Source organism: Plectropomus leopardus, chromosome 17 (genome assembly GCF_026936395.1).
Source record: "Plectropomus leopardus strain MGB_pleo_1.0 chromosome 17, ASM2693639v1, whole genome shotgun sequence".
NCBI lineage: Eukaryota > Metazoa > Chordata > Actinopteri > Perciformes > Serranidae > Plectropomus > Plectropomus leopardus.
Genome location: NC_142192.1, coordinates 23,127,936 through 23,143,295, shown reverse-complemented (window position 1 = coordinate 23,143,295; position 15,360 = coordinate 23,127,936). Strand labels below are relative to the sequence as shown.

General features: G+C 40.1%; 1 protein-coding gene across 5 annotated transcripts in view; it reads right to left on the bottom strand.

Annotated features, from left to right (window-relative positions):
- The window catches only part of LOC121957585 (RNA-binding motif, single-stranded-interacting protein 3), a 388,916-nt gene that overhangs the window by 301,772 nt on the left and 71,784 nt on the right, over positions 1–15,360 (bottom strand). For all 5 annotated transcript variants that reach the window (XM_088090904.1, XM_088090900.1, XM_042506228.2 and 2 more), the window contains exon 3: positions 6,711–6,893. In XM_088090904.1, the coding sequence (XP_087947030.1) occupies positions 6,711–6,893 (183 nt within the window). The remainder of the gene's footprint in view (positions 1–6,710; positions 6,894–15,360) is intronic.

The following is a 15,360-nucleotide window of genomic DNA, read 5'->3' as shown; positions in this document are numbered from 1 at the left end:
AGATCTGCAGGATTTGTCCAGTCCTTGGCTGGAATTAGATTTGCTTGTTTACAGTGGAATGTAGACATGCCCCTGCGGAAACCAGTGGCTGGGAGTTGACTGGTAACATCTTGGGAACTGACTGGGAGCCGGCTGGCAGCTGAAAGGCCTTTGGCTGGGAGGGGAAATTCTAGGCGGCTTCATCTGTATGTCAAAGCACCTAATTTGAATTCTTGGGCAAAACGCTCTGTAAAAAGCACAATAAATGAACAGCAGAAGAGTCAAAACTGGGTTTTTTTGTGTGTGGTTTAACAATAGTGATGCCAGTTTTGGTTAGTCAGAGCTATAATAGATCATCCACCTTTGCTGACCACATCTTAGCCTTTCTAAACCTCAGGTCTGCATACATTAAGGGTAATTAACTTCTTTTTAAAAGACAGAAATGTGCAATAATGTTATCTCAGTCACAAAAAGCAGTGACCTATCAGTTCAGCTGAAAAAAATATCATGCATCCCTAATACATAAAAGACCATGGTCCCCAAACAGGCCTAACATGCAAAATAATGAAACACTATCACATGCATGAGTAATAGCTGGACTGCAGAGACCAAGATGATTGAAGAAATGTTGGAAACATCTGGATATTAAGCACTTAGGAGATAATCTGTTGAGTGAGGAAGCATACCATCAGAAATGAAACAGCTCAGAGGTCAGATAGAAATATGTGTTTATATAAGCAATGAAAGTTGACTGAGAACACATGCTCTTTTTCATCAATGTCTCGCAGCTTCTTGCAGTCACACACGGAAGAGCCACAAAAGGTAGAAGGCTAACCCAAGAACATTTCTCAAAGCTAGAAGCTGCCTATCAAATATCCCAACAGTAACACTTAACAAAAAGAGTGGAAACTCAATTTACAATGTCTACACTTCGTTTGACATTGTATGCTCACTCCATTATTGCTATCAGCCATAAATAGACTCTGTCACACCAATTAGTGGAAAGTACCTTCACAGATTGTTTCCTTTTCTTTGCCATTGTGCTTGTGATCAATTCTCCATAGACCAGAAAATCTATAACGTGCAGCTTAGTCACAGCCAAGGCAATAGGAGTGTTTGCAGCCCATGTGGCTTTAAGTAAAGAATCCAATAACACCAAGTGCAATCATTAGTTTGTCAGGTTTTATTACACTAAAGTACCTGAAGGCTGGTCCACTCCCCACAGCTGCTATCTAACCTGTTTAGCTGTTAATAGTAACAGTGATGGGAGGTGAGACAATTGGCATTCTTCAGTCAACACAGTACACGTCTCCTGCTCTGCATCTTCCTCTCTCCACCCTGTCTGTCATCCCCTTCTCTGCATCTTTCTACTTTTTCTCATCAGTCTTGTTTCTTGGTTGGGTTTTTTTTGGTTGTTATTTTACATCTCTGTCACAGTCTTACATTCTTCCATTCTTTCAATATAAAATCAAATTACAGATCACTAAATACAATGCACATATACATTTTTATAGAAAAGTCAAAGCAATCTTAAGATATTAAATACATTCTTTGAGGCTACACTATTTCACAGCAGCGATATGAACTAAATGCTAATGTCAGCATGCAGCCTTGCACACAATGACGGTTATCATGACTCACATGTTACAATGTTTGACAGCTTATGTTTGGCATGTCCACTATATTAGTTAGGTGTGTTAGCATGCTTGTATTTGCAGATTGTCACCAAAAGTAAAGGTGAGGTTAACAGTATTGCCAGTTTTGCAGGTATGTGGTCACAAATTGAAGTAGCCTATTAGACAAAGCTGCATTTTGATTTGTAAATTAAACTTTACAGTACACAAAAAAAATAATTTTGAAGAAAAAATAAAAACCCCTGTTGAAGACCCAAGTTAAATAATAAATAGTAATCCATTTTCACAGTTTACTGAGTGTTTTCTTACTTTTACACAAGACAACTAATCTAAGTCTAAGTTTCATTTAGACACCAGGAAAATTAGGGTTATCCCTAATCAAAACCAACATTTGAAGTGCCCCAGTTTCTGCTGTCAAAATAATGTGCTTTCAACCTACAACAACCAACCTCAACTGCCTTCCCATGACTTTTGTGCAATGAACCTTGCGCTTCCTTCACATCCCCCCCAAAAAACAACCTTATTGGTTAACATAATTAAGGCAACAATTATGTTTTCACAGAAAATTTGTAAATTTGTAGGAAAAAGTATTTTGTTAGAGTAAGCATTGCATATTCACAATAACAGTCTCCCTCTTTGACTCTCTTTCTAGTCACAGCTCCTGACTTCTACATGACTTTCTCTGCTGCTATTTTGTCATACCCCCCTCCCACAGGATCTTCATCCCACCATATTAAGAGTGGAAATGTATCCGCTTCCATTGTAATTACAAACCCACTGGAGGCAAAGCTTCTTGATCTCGGCTGGATCCTCGCTTGCTTTTCTTTTTTCCTTTATTTACTCACCTCCCTCAGCCGAGAGGACAGACACATGCTGAGCTATCAGTTCTGTTTTTCTTCCCTTTCTGTTGGGCATTCTTTGCATCTAATATGCCTGAAATTACAATAGCATTTAGGGAGGCAATAAAAACAATGACATAGATGGGGTGGGTGTTTGAGAGGAAAAGAGAGGGGAGTCTGCATTCGTTAGTTTGGGGTTTGCCGTTCTGTATACAGTATGTGTTGCATATAAGAAGCTATAAAAATGCACGAGGCAGACTAAAAGGCTGGAACCACGCCATTGTTTACTGTTAGTGTCTGGATTAACCATCTCCAGGCACTGCGAATCCTACTCGAGGCTAAAGTGTAGACTTGTAACAGCCCAGGACGAAGCAGTGATAGTGGGGGAGAAATTGCTTTCTGCAGGGACGAAATGAAAACTGCTGAGAAGAAAACAACCGTCCCCACTGTCCCATGAAAACAGGCCAGTTAAAGCCGGCAGAGGCTGCTACACTTTGAGGGTGGAGGGTCAAGATGAGGGCAAGCGTTTGATGACCCCACAGTGATCTGTAACCAAGACCGGTTAAGCGGGTACTGTGTGACAAGTATGGCCTACCAACAGCCCGCACAAACAAAAACACACAAAGGACAACAAAGAGACAAGAAAGAGGTTTGTCTGATGTGAAATTGCGTGAGAATGTTGTCTGTTTCGAATCCATTCTGGGAATTTTTGTACTCTATCAATCTTTGTCTGCTGGCTTTGTGAAACACCCAATGTTTATTTCCTGGAATGTCTCAGACTGTGTAGCTGCTTTCAACTCCAACACCATCATCAAGTCTGCTGGCGACAGAGCTGCGGTGAGCCTGAGATGAGATAAAAACAAAATAGTCCACCTAAAGGAAGTAGAGGACCTGACCGGCTTGCGTCAAGACAACAACCTCCTCCTGAGCTTCAGCAAAACTAAGGAGATTATAGTGGACTTTGGGAAGAAGCAGGGACGAAGTACACCCCTCTTAATATCATTGGGTCCTTGGTGAGTCCACATCACCGAGGGCTCGACCCGGATGTTTAATGACTCAGTAGTGAGAAAGACAAGGCAATGACTGTTTTCCCTAAAATGCTTGAGGAAATACCAAGTATCTCCTCAAATACTGAGGAATTTCTACTCTTGCACCATCGTGGGTGTCCTGAGGGGTAACATCACTGTCTGGTACAGAAACAGCAATGAACAGGACCAGATGGTAGGGCTGGGAGGTATGGCTTTACAATATTTACTATATATATACATCTTGATATTTTGAAATCTCCTCTAAACTACTGTAAACTACTAAAATACAAAATCATTAAATGAATTGTACAAATAAAGTGGCTACTGCCATAAAATAGTTATATCAACTACTGTCAAAAAAACTTTAATAAAATACTGTTATAATGTTAAAGTACCGTTGCAGTAAAGTTAAAGTTAAATAAATCAAAGCACAAAGTGTTATCAGATGATGTAAATGAAATAAACTATATAGTATAATATGAAACGATAGACTTATTTAAAAATTCGTCAATCGCACAGCCCTACCATATGGCCCTGCAAGGAGTGGTTCATTCAGCTAAACATATAATAGGCGGTACCCTACAGCTTCGTGTCCACCAATCAGTCTAGTAGAGTTAATTTTGTTACACATTATTTCTGTTTTCATTATCAGAAGTTCTGAATGATACTGTCCTTTTCTTTTGTTACTCTCCCATTGACCTACCTACACACTGATCCGATACTAAAAGGTGGAGCTAAAAACACTGCAGTCTGTTGATTGGTCAATAAAGAATCGTCACACTTGATCTACAAGGACTCCATGCACAAACCCACTACTTTAAAAATATTCCTCTGAGAGACACTGTCACTCTAGCCTCTCGCGGACAATCAGCGAGCAGATGCTCATCTGCATTGCCCATGAAAAGGAAATATAATGTGAGCTGGATGAAGCAGTGACACAGCTATTACTAAAAAGATTTGGGGTCTAGATACATATGCACAGATATGTGTACAGGTCCAAAGAGTGCTATAACAAAAGTGTTTAGTGGAAACATGGCTGACTCTGCCTAAAGGATATTTACACTGGGAGCTGCAACCAAAAGGCCAAGAGTATCATTTAAGATCCCAACCACCCAGATAGTGGCATTTTGCGACAGGCGGGGTACACCATGGACAGGTCGCCAGACTATCACAGACTGACACATAAAGTCAGACAACCATTCATGCTCAAATTCACACCTACGACCCATTTAGAGTCACCAATAAACCTGCATGTCTTTGAACTGTGGAAGGAAGCTGGAGATCCCGCAGAAAACGCGACTAACACAGCGACAACATGCAAACTCCACACAGAAGCGCCTCCGATCCTGATTCATACTTGGGGACCCTCTTGCTGCGAGGCAACAATGCTAACCACTGCACCACCAGGCCACTGTGAATACTTATCGTTACACTAAATTTAATGCAAGTAAGGAACTGATAAGATGAAAGTGCATTGAAAATTGTATCTTATATGATTTAATGTGACAAATAAAGTGACTGATTGATTGACTGATTACACTGTCATAATCAAAATGAATACTGATATATAATAATAATAATAATAATAACTCTCTCTCTCTCTCTCTCTCTCTCTCTATATATATATATATATATATATATATATATATATATATATATATATATATATATATATCAGCTTTAAAAACAGTTGTCTAAAAAGTACTTTGTCAGACAAAGCAAAGGCGAGTGCACTGCAGTGAACAGAGTACGCCATGAATGACTGACTGCCTGAAGCAGCTTTCAGGTTTCGCTTCATTTAACAAAGTAAGCCAAACTTCTTTGGGCTCTTATCAGTCAGACTGAGGTTGCAAATATTGAGGTTCAACACTCAGCCCTATGTAACACAGCTACTGGATGACTGGTGAGACTTGTGCTAAGGCTTGGGAAAGATTCTTTTACTGCTAAGAAAACCTAAAACCATGCTTAGTCAGAGAAGAACAAAAGTGGCTTCATGTGAGTTCAGCTTTTGGAGTAACCCACCCAGTTAGGTCTAAGAATTCAGACACGCCTCGGTCCCGTGTGTTGATGATGATGACTGTGCTCCCCCAGGGGGTGTGGCAGTAAAGAAAAGAAAGGGCCATGATGTTCCCAAAAACATGTGACAGAGCTCAGCCACAACTACACCGCAGCCACAGCGTTTATGTCTGTCTTGTGGAATGTTCTCTGTTGTTGTTTCCTGTTTGTGCACAATATAAAAGCTGCTCTTTGACTTAGGTGGTGCCGTAGGAAGCAATGCCACTGGCAACGGTGGTGTTTGTTGATGACAGCTTGAGCACAAGATAATTTCCTTCCTGCTTACTAAAAAAAACACAATGTGTGAATGAATATGTACCTTGATATCAAAGGAATAAAATAAAAGAAATAAAAGGACTGCCAACCAGGAGCCAACGTACATGAATGATTATCATATCTAAACCCAATTTCATCACGCGTTGCAAGCAAGCGCTCCAAGGGAGTCTCAACACGTTGGCAAATAGGCAGCTGGGAATTTAAGTGGCGCGTATGTAAGATGAGAGAATATCAGAGAGTCGTAATGGAAATAAAAGGGAACGAGAAAGAGATTTGGTGCGAAGCCTTGTAAATACGTTTATTAGAGGAAGAAATACCGCGGAATAAAAAGCTGCCAAATCTTTGTTTCCAGCTCTGTGACTGTGACAGCAACATGACGATAATAAAATTCCTCAATTTGGCTCGTGCCTGGGTTCTAGTCACACCCCAAACGTTGCATTAGAGAACCAGATCGCACCAATAAAGTCAAATCAAACGGATTGCAGAACAGCAATTAATTCCAAGGATAATGACAAGGGAAGCGGTCCAAAAGAGTCTCTACCTCAATTAGTCTCTCATTGCACTGTCAATGCAGAGGATGGATGAAAGAAAAACAAATTAAGTTGCAGAGAAGAGAGATGGAGAGAGGAAGAAAGAGAGGAAGGCGGGAAGTGAGATATGCAGTGAGGGCTTGGGAGATGGTGTGGGAAAGAGGGAAAGATTAAAGGGAGATGGAGAAATAAGAGGAGGGGGATGGAGAGAGAGAATCTGCTGTGTTCCTAAGAGCTTCCCTGATAGTAACGGCCACTAATGGACACCAGAGAGGGAGTGATTAGAAAGAAAAAGCAAGACGGAGAGAGCTGAGGAGTGGAGATGAGAGCCACAAGAGACATCGAGGAAGAAGAATCGTCTGTACTCACAGCTGTATGGGCCGGGCAGTAGGCGTAGCTCGTGTGCGGGGACTGAGAGTGGTGATGTTGTTGGTGGTGGGTTAGGTAGTGCTGCAGATTTGTACGGGTGAAGGACGGGCCGCTCCAGGTACCTTGACCGCTGCTGCTACCAGCTGCCTTACTGCTGTGGTAACCTCTCACCGCTACGCTGGGCTGGTGGGAAGAAAAAAATGAGAACAAAATGAGGAATTGGAAATGGGAATCAGGAGGTTGGGGAGGGAAAGGGAAAGTGGTTATTGTGGGCAAGAGACAGAGGAGAAGAGAGGAACTGTGAGGGAGCGCAGTGACAAATGTTACCGTCAAGAACATCAATAGCATAACTGCGAGCACTCTGCAGCGGGCAAGCACTGACAACTGACTGCCCGGTCACTGACCTGTATCCAAAGCAGGATGCAGTGCTGATCTAAAATCTTCATACCGGAGCATCAAGATTGTTCTCACACTTTCTTTTCACTCATTTTCTCCGTTTCCTTTCCTCTCTCTGCGAGCGCCAGATGTTGTGAAACCCCCCCTCGGTCACGGGCGAGATGCGTTCTTGCTGGAAAAGTGCTGATTGGTTTGATAAGATGCTTGGATTACAGGCTGGCAATGGGCTTCCCAGTGTGGCATTATGTATGGGGTATCAACAGGGTCCAGGAAACACAGGGCTGAATCTGCTGACAGGCTGGCTTATGCCGCTCTGAGATGGGTTACCTGGGCTGTCATGGCTATTGGAGCACAGAGAAAAAATACAGGACGCACAAATGTCGATCCGCGGCTTTTTGACAAGACCTAAGACAAACACTTTAGTATTCGCAAACTCTGGTTAGCAGAGCCACTTATGGTTTGTTTTAATGTGTACTGAGTCTCCAAACAGCAGAAATTACAGCATTAAGTTCATAGTGTTTGCTGGCAAACTATGTTTCTCTAAAAATAATTTTTCATAAAAACTGAAGCATTAAGTGGCATTTTATGGATCTTTTTTTTCCTTACATCTGAAAATATAGCAGCTTTATTCATACTTAAATAAAGATTAGAAATTTTGCTCCCTAAATTAAATTGAAAAAAATATATAAAGAAATACACATATTTATTTAAATCACTTCAATATGCATCTCAGTTGTTTAGAAAAGCTTCTGTGATGTCAGGCATTTTCCAAAAATCTCCAAAAAGGCAAAATCTTGAAGGGACTGAGTGACAGAACTGGTGTATGGTGAAACACTGTGTAACACCAACTACCACGGCAAGCCTACTCACGGCAGCAAGAAGAGGAGCTCCTTCTATATGGCTGGACAACAGGCAAAAACTGGTGTGTGCAACTGTTTTAACGAGAATAGGACCAGAGATGTGGTATATATGTACATTTTTACAGTTCACAAATTTTGAACATCCCAAATAATTTTCAGTATCATACATTTCAAACTTTGATGTGGTCAACAAAAAGATTAAAAGATATAAACAGGGGGGTCCCAAAACTTACCATAGACATTTTCCACTATTCCTTTACATCATACCACTGACGAAATTCAATGATGAAAATCATCTTTAGTCACAGCCCTGTGTTTAACATACTCACTAATCTGTATTTACTTTCTTTAACAGAGATCTTAAAGAAATATAAAGATAATTACTTGTAATTAATAAATGTTTTTATTAAATTATGCACGGTGCTCTGATCTCTCTGATTCAGATTTCACTCCCTCTGCGAAAACACTACATATGATGTAATCTAAGGACCTTTAACTTGATTTAATTTACATTTGTGTGTGCAGAGCAAAGTCGAGCCCCCTCGAATGAAGCACAGCTGTACATCACTAGTGAGCATTAACAGTCCCCTTTAGCCCCTGTTGGATTTTCACAGAGGTCAGAGGCCAACCCACACAGGGGATACTGAGGGGGAGCGTTGGCAGCAATATAGACTCACAGCTGTGCTCAGAAAGCTTGCCAGTCTCGTATTCTTCATCACGAAAGAGCCGGAGGGGGAAAACGAAAGCCAAAGTTCAGTCTAATACATACAATATATCACGACAGCTTTAGGGTTCATGGTAATATGAAACAGGAGGAGGCCATTTCCCCCAAAGCTGGATATATGCCTTCATACAGTATGGCATAGAGGAGCATGAGAGAAGCCCACTGCTACTATAAAACCATAGGTTGTGGGGAAAAAAAGAGATAATATGTGAAGCTGATTTTGAACCATCAGGTTTTGAACGGCATCAAAAATGGAAACATCAGTTGCAAGAAAAATCAAGCGAGGTTTGTGGATTTTTTTTTGAAGACATCAAACACACTGAGCTGTTATTTTCTCTCTGGCCTCAAATGACAGATTTAGTCATAGGGTCAAAATTTGAGAACTGTGTGTGGGCAGGATATATTGTACTAACAACACATCAGCATTTAGAGCTATGCCTCACTGATGCAAGTTATTGAGTGCTATAGAGACATTCCCGCGCTATTATACAGCCACTGTAAAAACCAGGAGCGAAGGAACAGCACCAAGTACGGTACATTAAGCTGCACGGGCACAGACGCTTCTTTAACGCAAGTATTCACCAGTTCATAGAGTTTAAGTGCCGCCCCAAGCCAAAGACAACCTCCACTGGCCTTATAAATGAAGATTATTCAGCCAAAGAGGAGGCGTTTAGAACTAATGCATCTGTGGCCATGTGTTTTGTTAAAGACCCTGTCTCATGGGAGAAATACATTTTTAAATATGTTTCATGCATATATTGGAAACAGTCATTGATGAAAATGTTTAAAGGCTTGGTTGCTAGGCTGCATGAGTGACAAGATATCCGCCCTTCGCATCACAGGGGTTGAGCTGTGTTTTAACGCGAGGCCGAGATCCGAGGGTCTTGACATTCCTCGACTGGAATGCATGATTGGTCCCCGGACTCAGATTCATGTCACAGACTTTCAGCGGCTCGTCAGAGAGCTACACTCTGCCCATATTTCTCTGTTTTATATAAGGGCCAATCGGATCTGGTTACACAAGGTTTTTCCTCGTCTGAGCTGAGGGGGAATGCTTTACATGCAGCCAAACAGATGTGTGTGTATGCAGAGGCTGGTGTCTGCGTGGGTTTGTGAGTGCATGCTTGTGTTTATGTTTCTGTGTGTGCTGCAATTGATTTGCTCAAAATTTACCGAGGGGGATGCTGAGGAAGAAAAACATTGTTTTGGGTTTTTTTTAGCAAGTGCAAATCATATTCTTCATATGTGCGTGTGTGCATGTACTTTGTTTGTCTAGCCTTGGTTTTGATTGCACTTTCAGGGTCAGTTCTTTGTTATATGCTTCTGAAAGTAGCAGTGTGTAAGGTTTTGGGGATTTAATGGCTGTGAGGATTCCACATTGTAACCAGCTGAAACTTCTCCCCGTTAGAATTCCTTCAGTCATCACTGTTTAGGAGGTTTTAACCGGGAACCTCATTTTTCACAGAGGTCTCTTGCTGATATAAACTAGTAAGAACACGGAGAAAAGCAGTTTCATGTGAAAATAAGTTTTTCCGAAGGTGATAAAGCTTCATATGGTGGACACAAATAGGCGAACCATATTACTACTGCTACTACTACCATTAATACTAATCATAATAATGATAATAATGATAATAACTTTGTTGATCTAGCACCTTTAAAAAAAGAGTTTACAAATTGCTTTGACAAAAAAAGCAAAAGCAGAAATGGCCAAAAATCAACAGAAGGCCAAAAATCTCTACTCAACACAAACCAGACAAAACTAGGGTAGAGTAAGGATAAAATTCAAACAAGAGGACAAATAAGTCAGATGAAGGATGCAAAATGTCAATATAAAATTATACAAATAAATTAACAAAAAACAACCAAAGCAATTAAAGCCGCCATAAAAACTAAAGCAGGTAAAACATAAACAAAATAGGTTAAAAAAAAGGAAAAAGAAGAAAAAGACCATGTCATAAAAAAGCAAGTCGAATGGCCCCTATCTACAGCCAGTGTTTGGTTTGTCTGGTCTGGGCTACTGTAGAAACATGGCGGTCTTCATGAACAAAGACCCCCTCCCTGCATAGATATGTACAGCTCACTTTAAGGTGAGGAAAACACAACATTTCTTACTGTTAGGTGATGATACATTTAAGAAAATATACTTATAATGTATTCTATTTCTGCCAATATGTCCCTTGAAATACTACAATACTACATACAGGACCTGTAAGGTTAGAATTACACTGTTTCCCAGAGAATGAGATTTTTTTTGTTATGGTTGGTGGCAACTTTTTGTTGCTTCAATTACACGTTAGACTCGTTGGAGTACGGACTGCAGGGTGTGAGAACTGGTGCCTTGCCATTGCTGCATCGACCCATAAATCTGAAACCTCAATAACTGAAAAAAGCCCACTTGACTGACTGTCTGATATGCTGAAAACGCCCATTGCTGTAAAGGCCCATTACTACGAAATTACACTCTTTCCCTGTAGCAAGAAAGATTAATGGCCTGTAATCAGTTGGCGCTGCCACTTTATTATTTTCCTAATCCCAATCTCATTTCTCACTCCTAATCCTAGCAAAACAAACCAACGAAGGTAACGAGCACTAGCCAATCAGAGGCAGTGAAAGGGCGGTCATGCCTTTCCAATAGTAGGTAAGAAAATTGGTACACTGGAAGGTCTGATGATCTGTTTGAGAGTGTGTTTTTTGGAGCTGTTTGGCTGTTGAACAATTGGGCTTTTGGTCCAGAGGGACATTTTTGAGACAAGTGGGTTTTCGAAATACTCGGCTGTAAACAATGGGCAGTACACCACTAGCTAGTTCAATCATGTCTCATTTGTGGTCTAATAAACAGTGAATTAATCAAATCTAAATAGCAGGACCTGCGTGAGCATGTTTCCCATTGGGAAAGCAGCCATTTTAATCTCAAGTAGGTTGGAAAAACGAGAGAGAGAGAGAGAGAGAGAAAGAGAGACTGTAGCATGCATCTCAAAAAATGGTAAGTAAATATGTGGTAGAAAGTGTTGATATTGTGGCAGGCTGCCAAAAATAAATGAAGGAATGGGAAACCTTAGATAAGGTTTAGACTTAGGATAGTGGTTGAAGTTAGGAAAGTGTTGCGATATGATATTCCTTCATCTCAAGCAGAGATTTTTAAACTCTTAACACTGTTGGCCCCATCAGACACCACTAAGATTACTGTGCTACCCTTGATTTGGGACATTCTGAGCCTCAATACTGTCCAATAACAATCTGATGCAACATGAATAGTTGATATTTCTGGATTTTGTAGCTCCCATTACTATTCTTTCTCTTAGTTTAATTTTGGGGATAATCATGTCCTCAGTTTTAAAACTAGTTTTGAACCGTCCTTCATAATTTAAGGGCTTTGAGAAACAGGAAGAATGATGGTACCATGGAGGCAATTAGTTTGTGGTTGTTTACAATATTTGTTCACACTTTGATAAACTGTTCAAACTGGTTATTAACAGTTTCTGTTTGTCATGTACCCATGGATGTATGGAAAACTATTAACTGATCACTTTGATACAGAAGAAAAACACACGCAAGCTCTGCGCACACTGAATCTCAAAATGATGCGCACCATTATGCTGCGGTTTCCAGATTGAACAACACATTTCCTCAGAACGGTGTCAAACGGTGTGCCAGAGGTGTACCCACTTAGCAGCAAGATGTATAAAAATCTTATCTTATTGCTCATACAATATTTGTTTTTTTGGTCAACACTCACTTTGGCAATGTAGATGTATGTTTTTTCATGCCAATAAAGCCCCCACAAAAAAGAACAACCAAATAACAATGCTGATATGTCTTATAGAAACTGTAAAAAAATATATATATACATATATATATATATATAGGAAATATACATTGGATTATATTGGAAAAAAAAGATATCCTATAAGAGTATGCTGAACCTTGCAAAACAGCTGCATTGCTCTGCGCAACAGCCGGTTCACACAGAATGTCTTCTGGCATGTTAACCTTAGATCATAACAAATGCCACAAATAGAGTAAAGTTCATTATTTTCTTGGTACAAGATATTCATTTGGCTAAACGGCAAAGAAAAATGTAACTACTTGAGCAAGCTAGGACGTTATCAGCTCCATTTATTACTAAACATGCATGTGGAGGCTTGATAATGCTTCACCTTCAGCTATGAAAAAGTGAGTGGAGGTTGTGGCTCCATTAATACGCTGAGATGAACCAGAGCATAGCACCTCTCCAGAGTCCATTTGTCACCGGTTAAGTGATTTCCTTCCCTCTCCTCTCTCTCCCTGGTGACACTGCGTGGTTAAGGGTGTCAGCGGATGGACCTCTGCGAATTACAGAACTCCTATGCATCCTGCTGCTCATATGGAAATGGTTTCTTTACATAATATGCAGCACAAGAAGGTTTTAAACTGCAGGTCAACCTCAATTCAATTCAGTCAGCTAGAGGTTGATTTTCTCTCCCATAGCTGGATGTTTTAATTCTAAAAACTAATGCATATTTATCACTGAATAAAATGAATAACTTGACAAATGAACCTCAAATGTATTGCTCTTTTAGAATGAAGTAAATGAAATACAGACTGTGATTTCGGTGGTAATGGTTGTGTCAAGTCCTTGAAGATAGATATACACAAATTTAAACTATTTTATGATTTCTGGACTGCAAAAAAAAAAAAAACACTGCTCCCTCATTCACAGGAGTCATTTTTCTGTGAACATTGCGTGACCCCATAACTATGATGAAACCTCCCCATGAGGTTCCCTCTAAGGAATAATATGGTCATACTGAACAATTCCTTGCTTTCCAGGATATATTTCCTCCATGAAATCTATAACACAATAGAACAAATATACACTCCTGTGTGTATGATGTTGGGAAGCAAACTGTGGCCTATTGCCGAGACATCAGATTGCTTTTGTATTACAGAAAGTTTAACAGAATACGTCTTTATGGCTGTCTGTGAAATTCTACAGTTTTATGGTTTCAGCCTGGTATATTGACTTTTTTGCAGGATGAATCAAACGCCCTGAGGCAACAGATGTCTTTTGTTATGTGTCTTTTGTTATACAACTTATCTAATTTTATCTGTAAGAGGACCTATTATGCTCTTTTTTGGGTTTCTGCTTGTATTTGGGGGTTCTACCTGAACACGTTTACATGCTTTTATTGTCAAAAAACACTATTTTCCTCACACTGTCTGTGCTGGAACACCTGCATTCGCCATCTGTCTAAAACAGTTGGTTTTAGCACCTGTCTCATTAGGGCCCATTCACAATTTAGCCAAATGTATTTTGATTGGTCAGTGTTTCAGTGGGTCTTCTGTATCATGGTGTCTGCACAGTCATAGCGGCTGAGGAAATAACTATAATGGACATCTTCAAAATTGGACATGTTCCAGCAGATATATGATCCGAAAATAGAGTAGTAGTAGCTATATGAAGCAATGTAAGCTACATAATGTAATTGCCAGAATAAAAGTTGGCATTGTACATTTCAGCAAATCCAAGACATATAACATTAGGATGTTATTATGTAGCTGATATATTGAAACTTTGTTTTCTCTGTTTAAACAATGTGGTTAACGTGGTTGTGTTTAGGCACAAAAAAACATGGTTATGGTTATGTTTTGGCTAAAAATACCCATTTGGGGGGCAAAATTGCTGCTGGAAACTCCACCAATGTCTCGCTAAAAACCATCTGCATTTGGTGGCACAATTGGCATGGAAATGCTGCTTATGTCTTGCTAAAACAACACCCAATGGCACAGTTATGGCTGAAAATGCTGCAGAGGTCTCATTAAAAGTACACGTGGTTTTAGAGGCACAATAAAACACCCACTCTTGGTGGCACAGTCATGGCTGAAATTGCAACAATATGTTGCCAAAAAAACACCAGGTTTTGGTGGCCTGTTGCTCCTGGATATGATGCCAGTGTCTCCCTGAAAAACAGCTGCTTTTGGTGGAACAATTGCTCCTGAGGGACTGCTGATGTGTTAAAAAATAACCACTTGCTGCAGAACAGTCATGGCTAAAAAATATAAAGGTTGATACAGTACGTTAAAAAAAAACAACATACGCATATAACAAATCCAGGGTTTGCAGAAGCATACAATGGCAATATCTTTTTTTTTGGTGACTAGGCTGTGTCTCTAAGGTAGGAAAAAAACACTGGAAACAGAGCATTCAGAATCGTCTGAGTGCTGAGAGTTTAGCTTGCAGGATTTACTTTTACATATATTTACCTCATTATCTAAAACTTTAAGGTATAACATATATCTCAAGGTATTATCCTAAACATGTCTTGCGTCTGCGCTGTTTCCCTTTCCTCTATACATTCAATTACACTATACTGTGATTATCTGAACATCCTGAACGTATTGCGCCCCACAGCTGTTGTTGGATCTACAAGTACTTCCAAGGCAGAAATTGTGATTTCCCACGATGCAGATCCAAATCAAAATGTCCTGGTTTCCTGTTGGCCTATCTGTGTTATCTCGGCTCAGCCCTTTTTTTTCCAAAGAGACTGGAGTGCTGCCAAAAAGCCTCCTTTCTGCTCTCTGCGTCATCTCCATGTTCTTATTTTACTTGAAACACATGTAGAATTACAGTTAAATTCCAGAGCAATGGTGTAAAACTGACCTAAAAACACAAAACGAGCAAAATTGA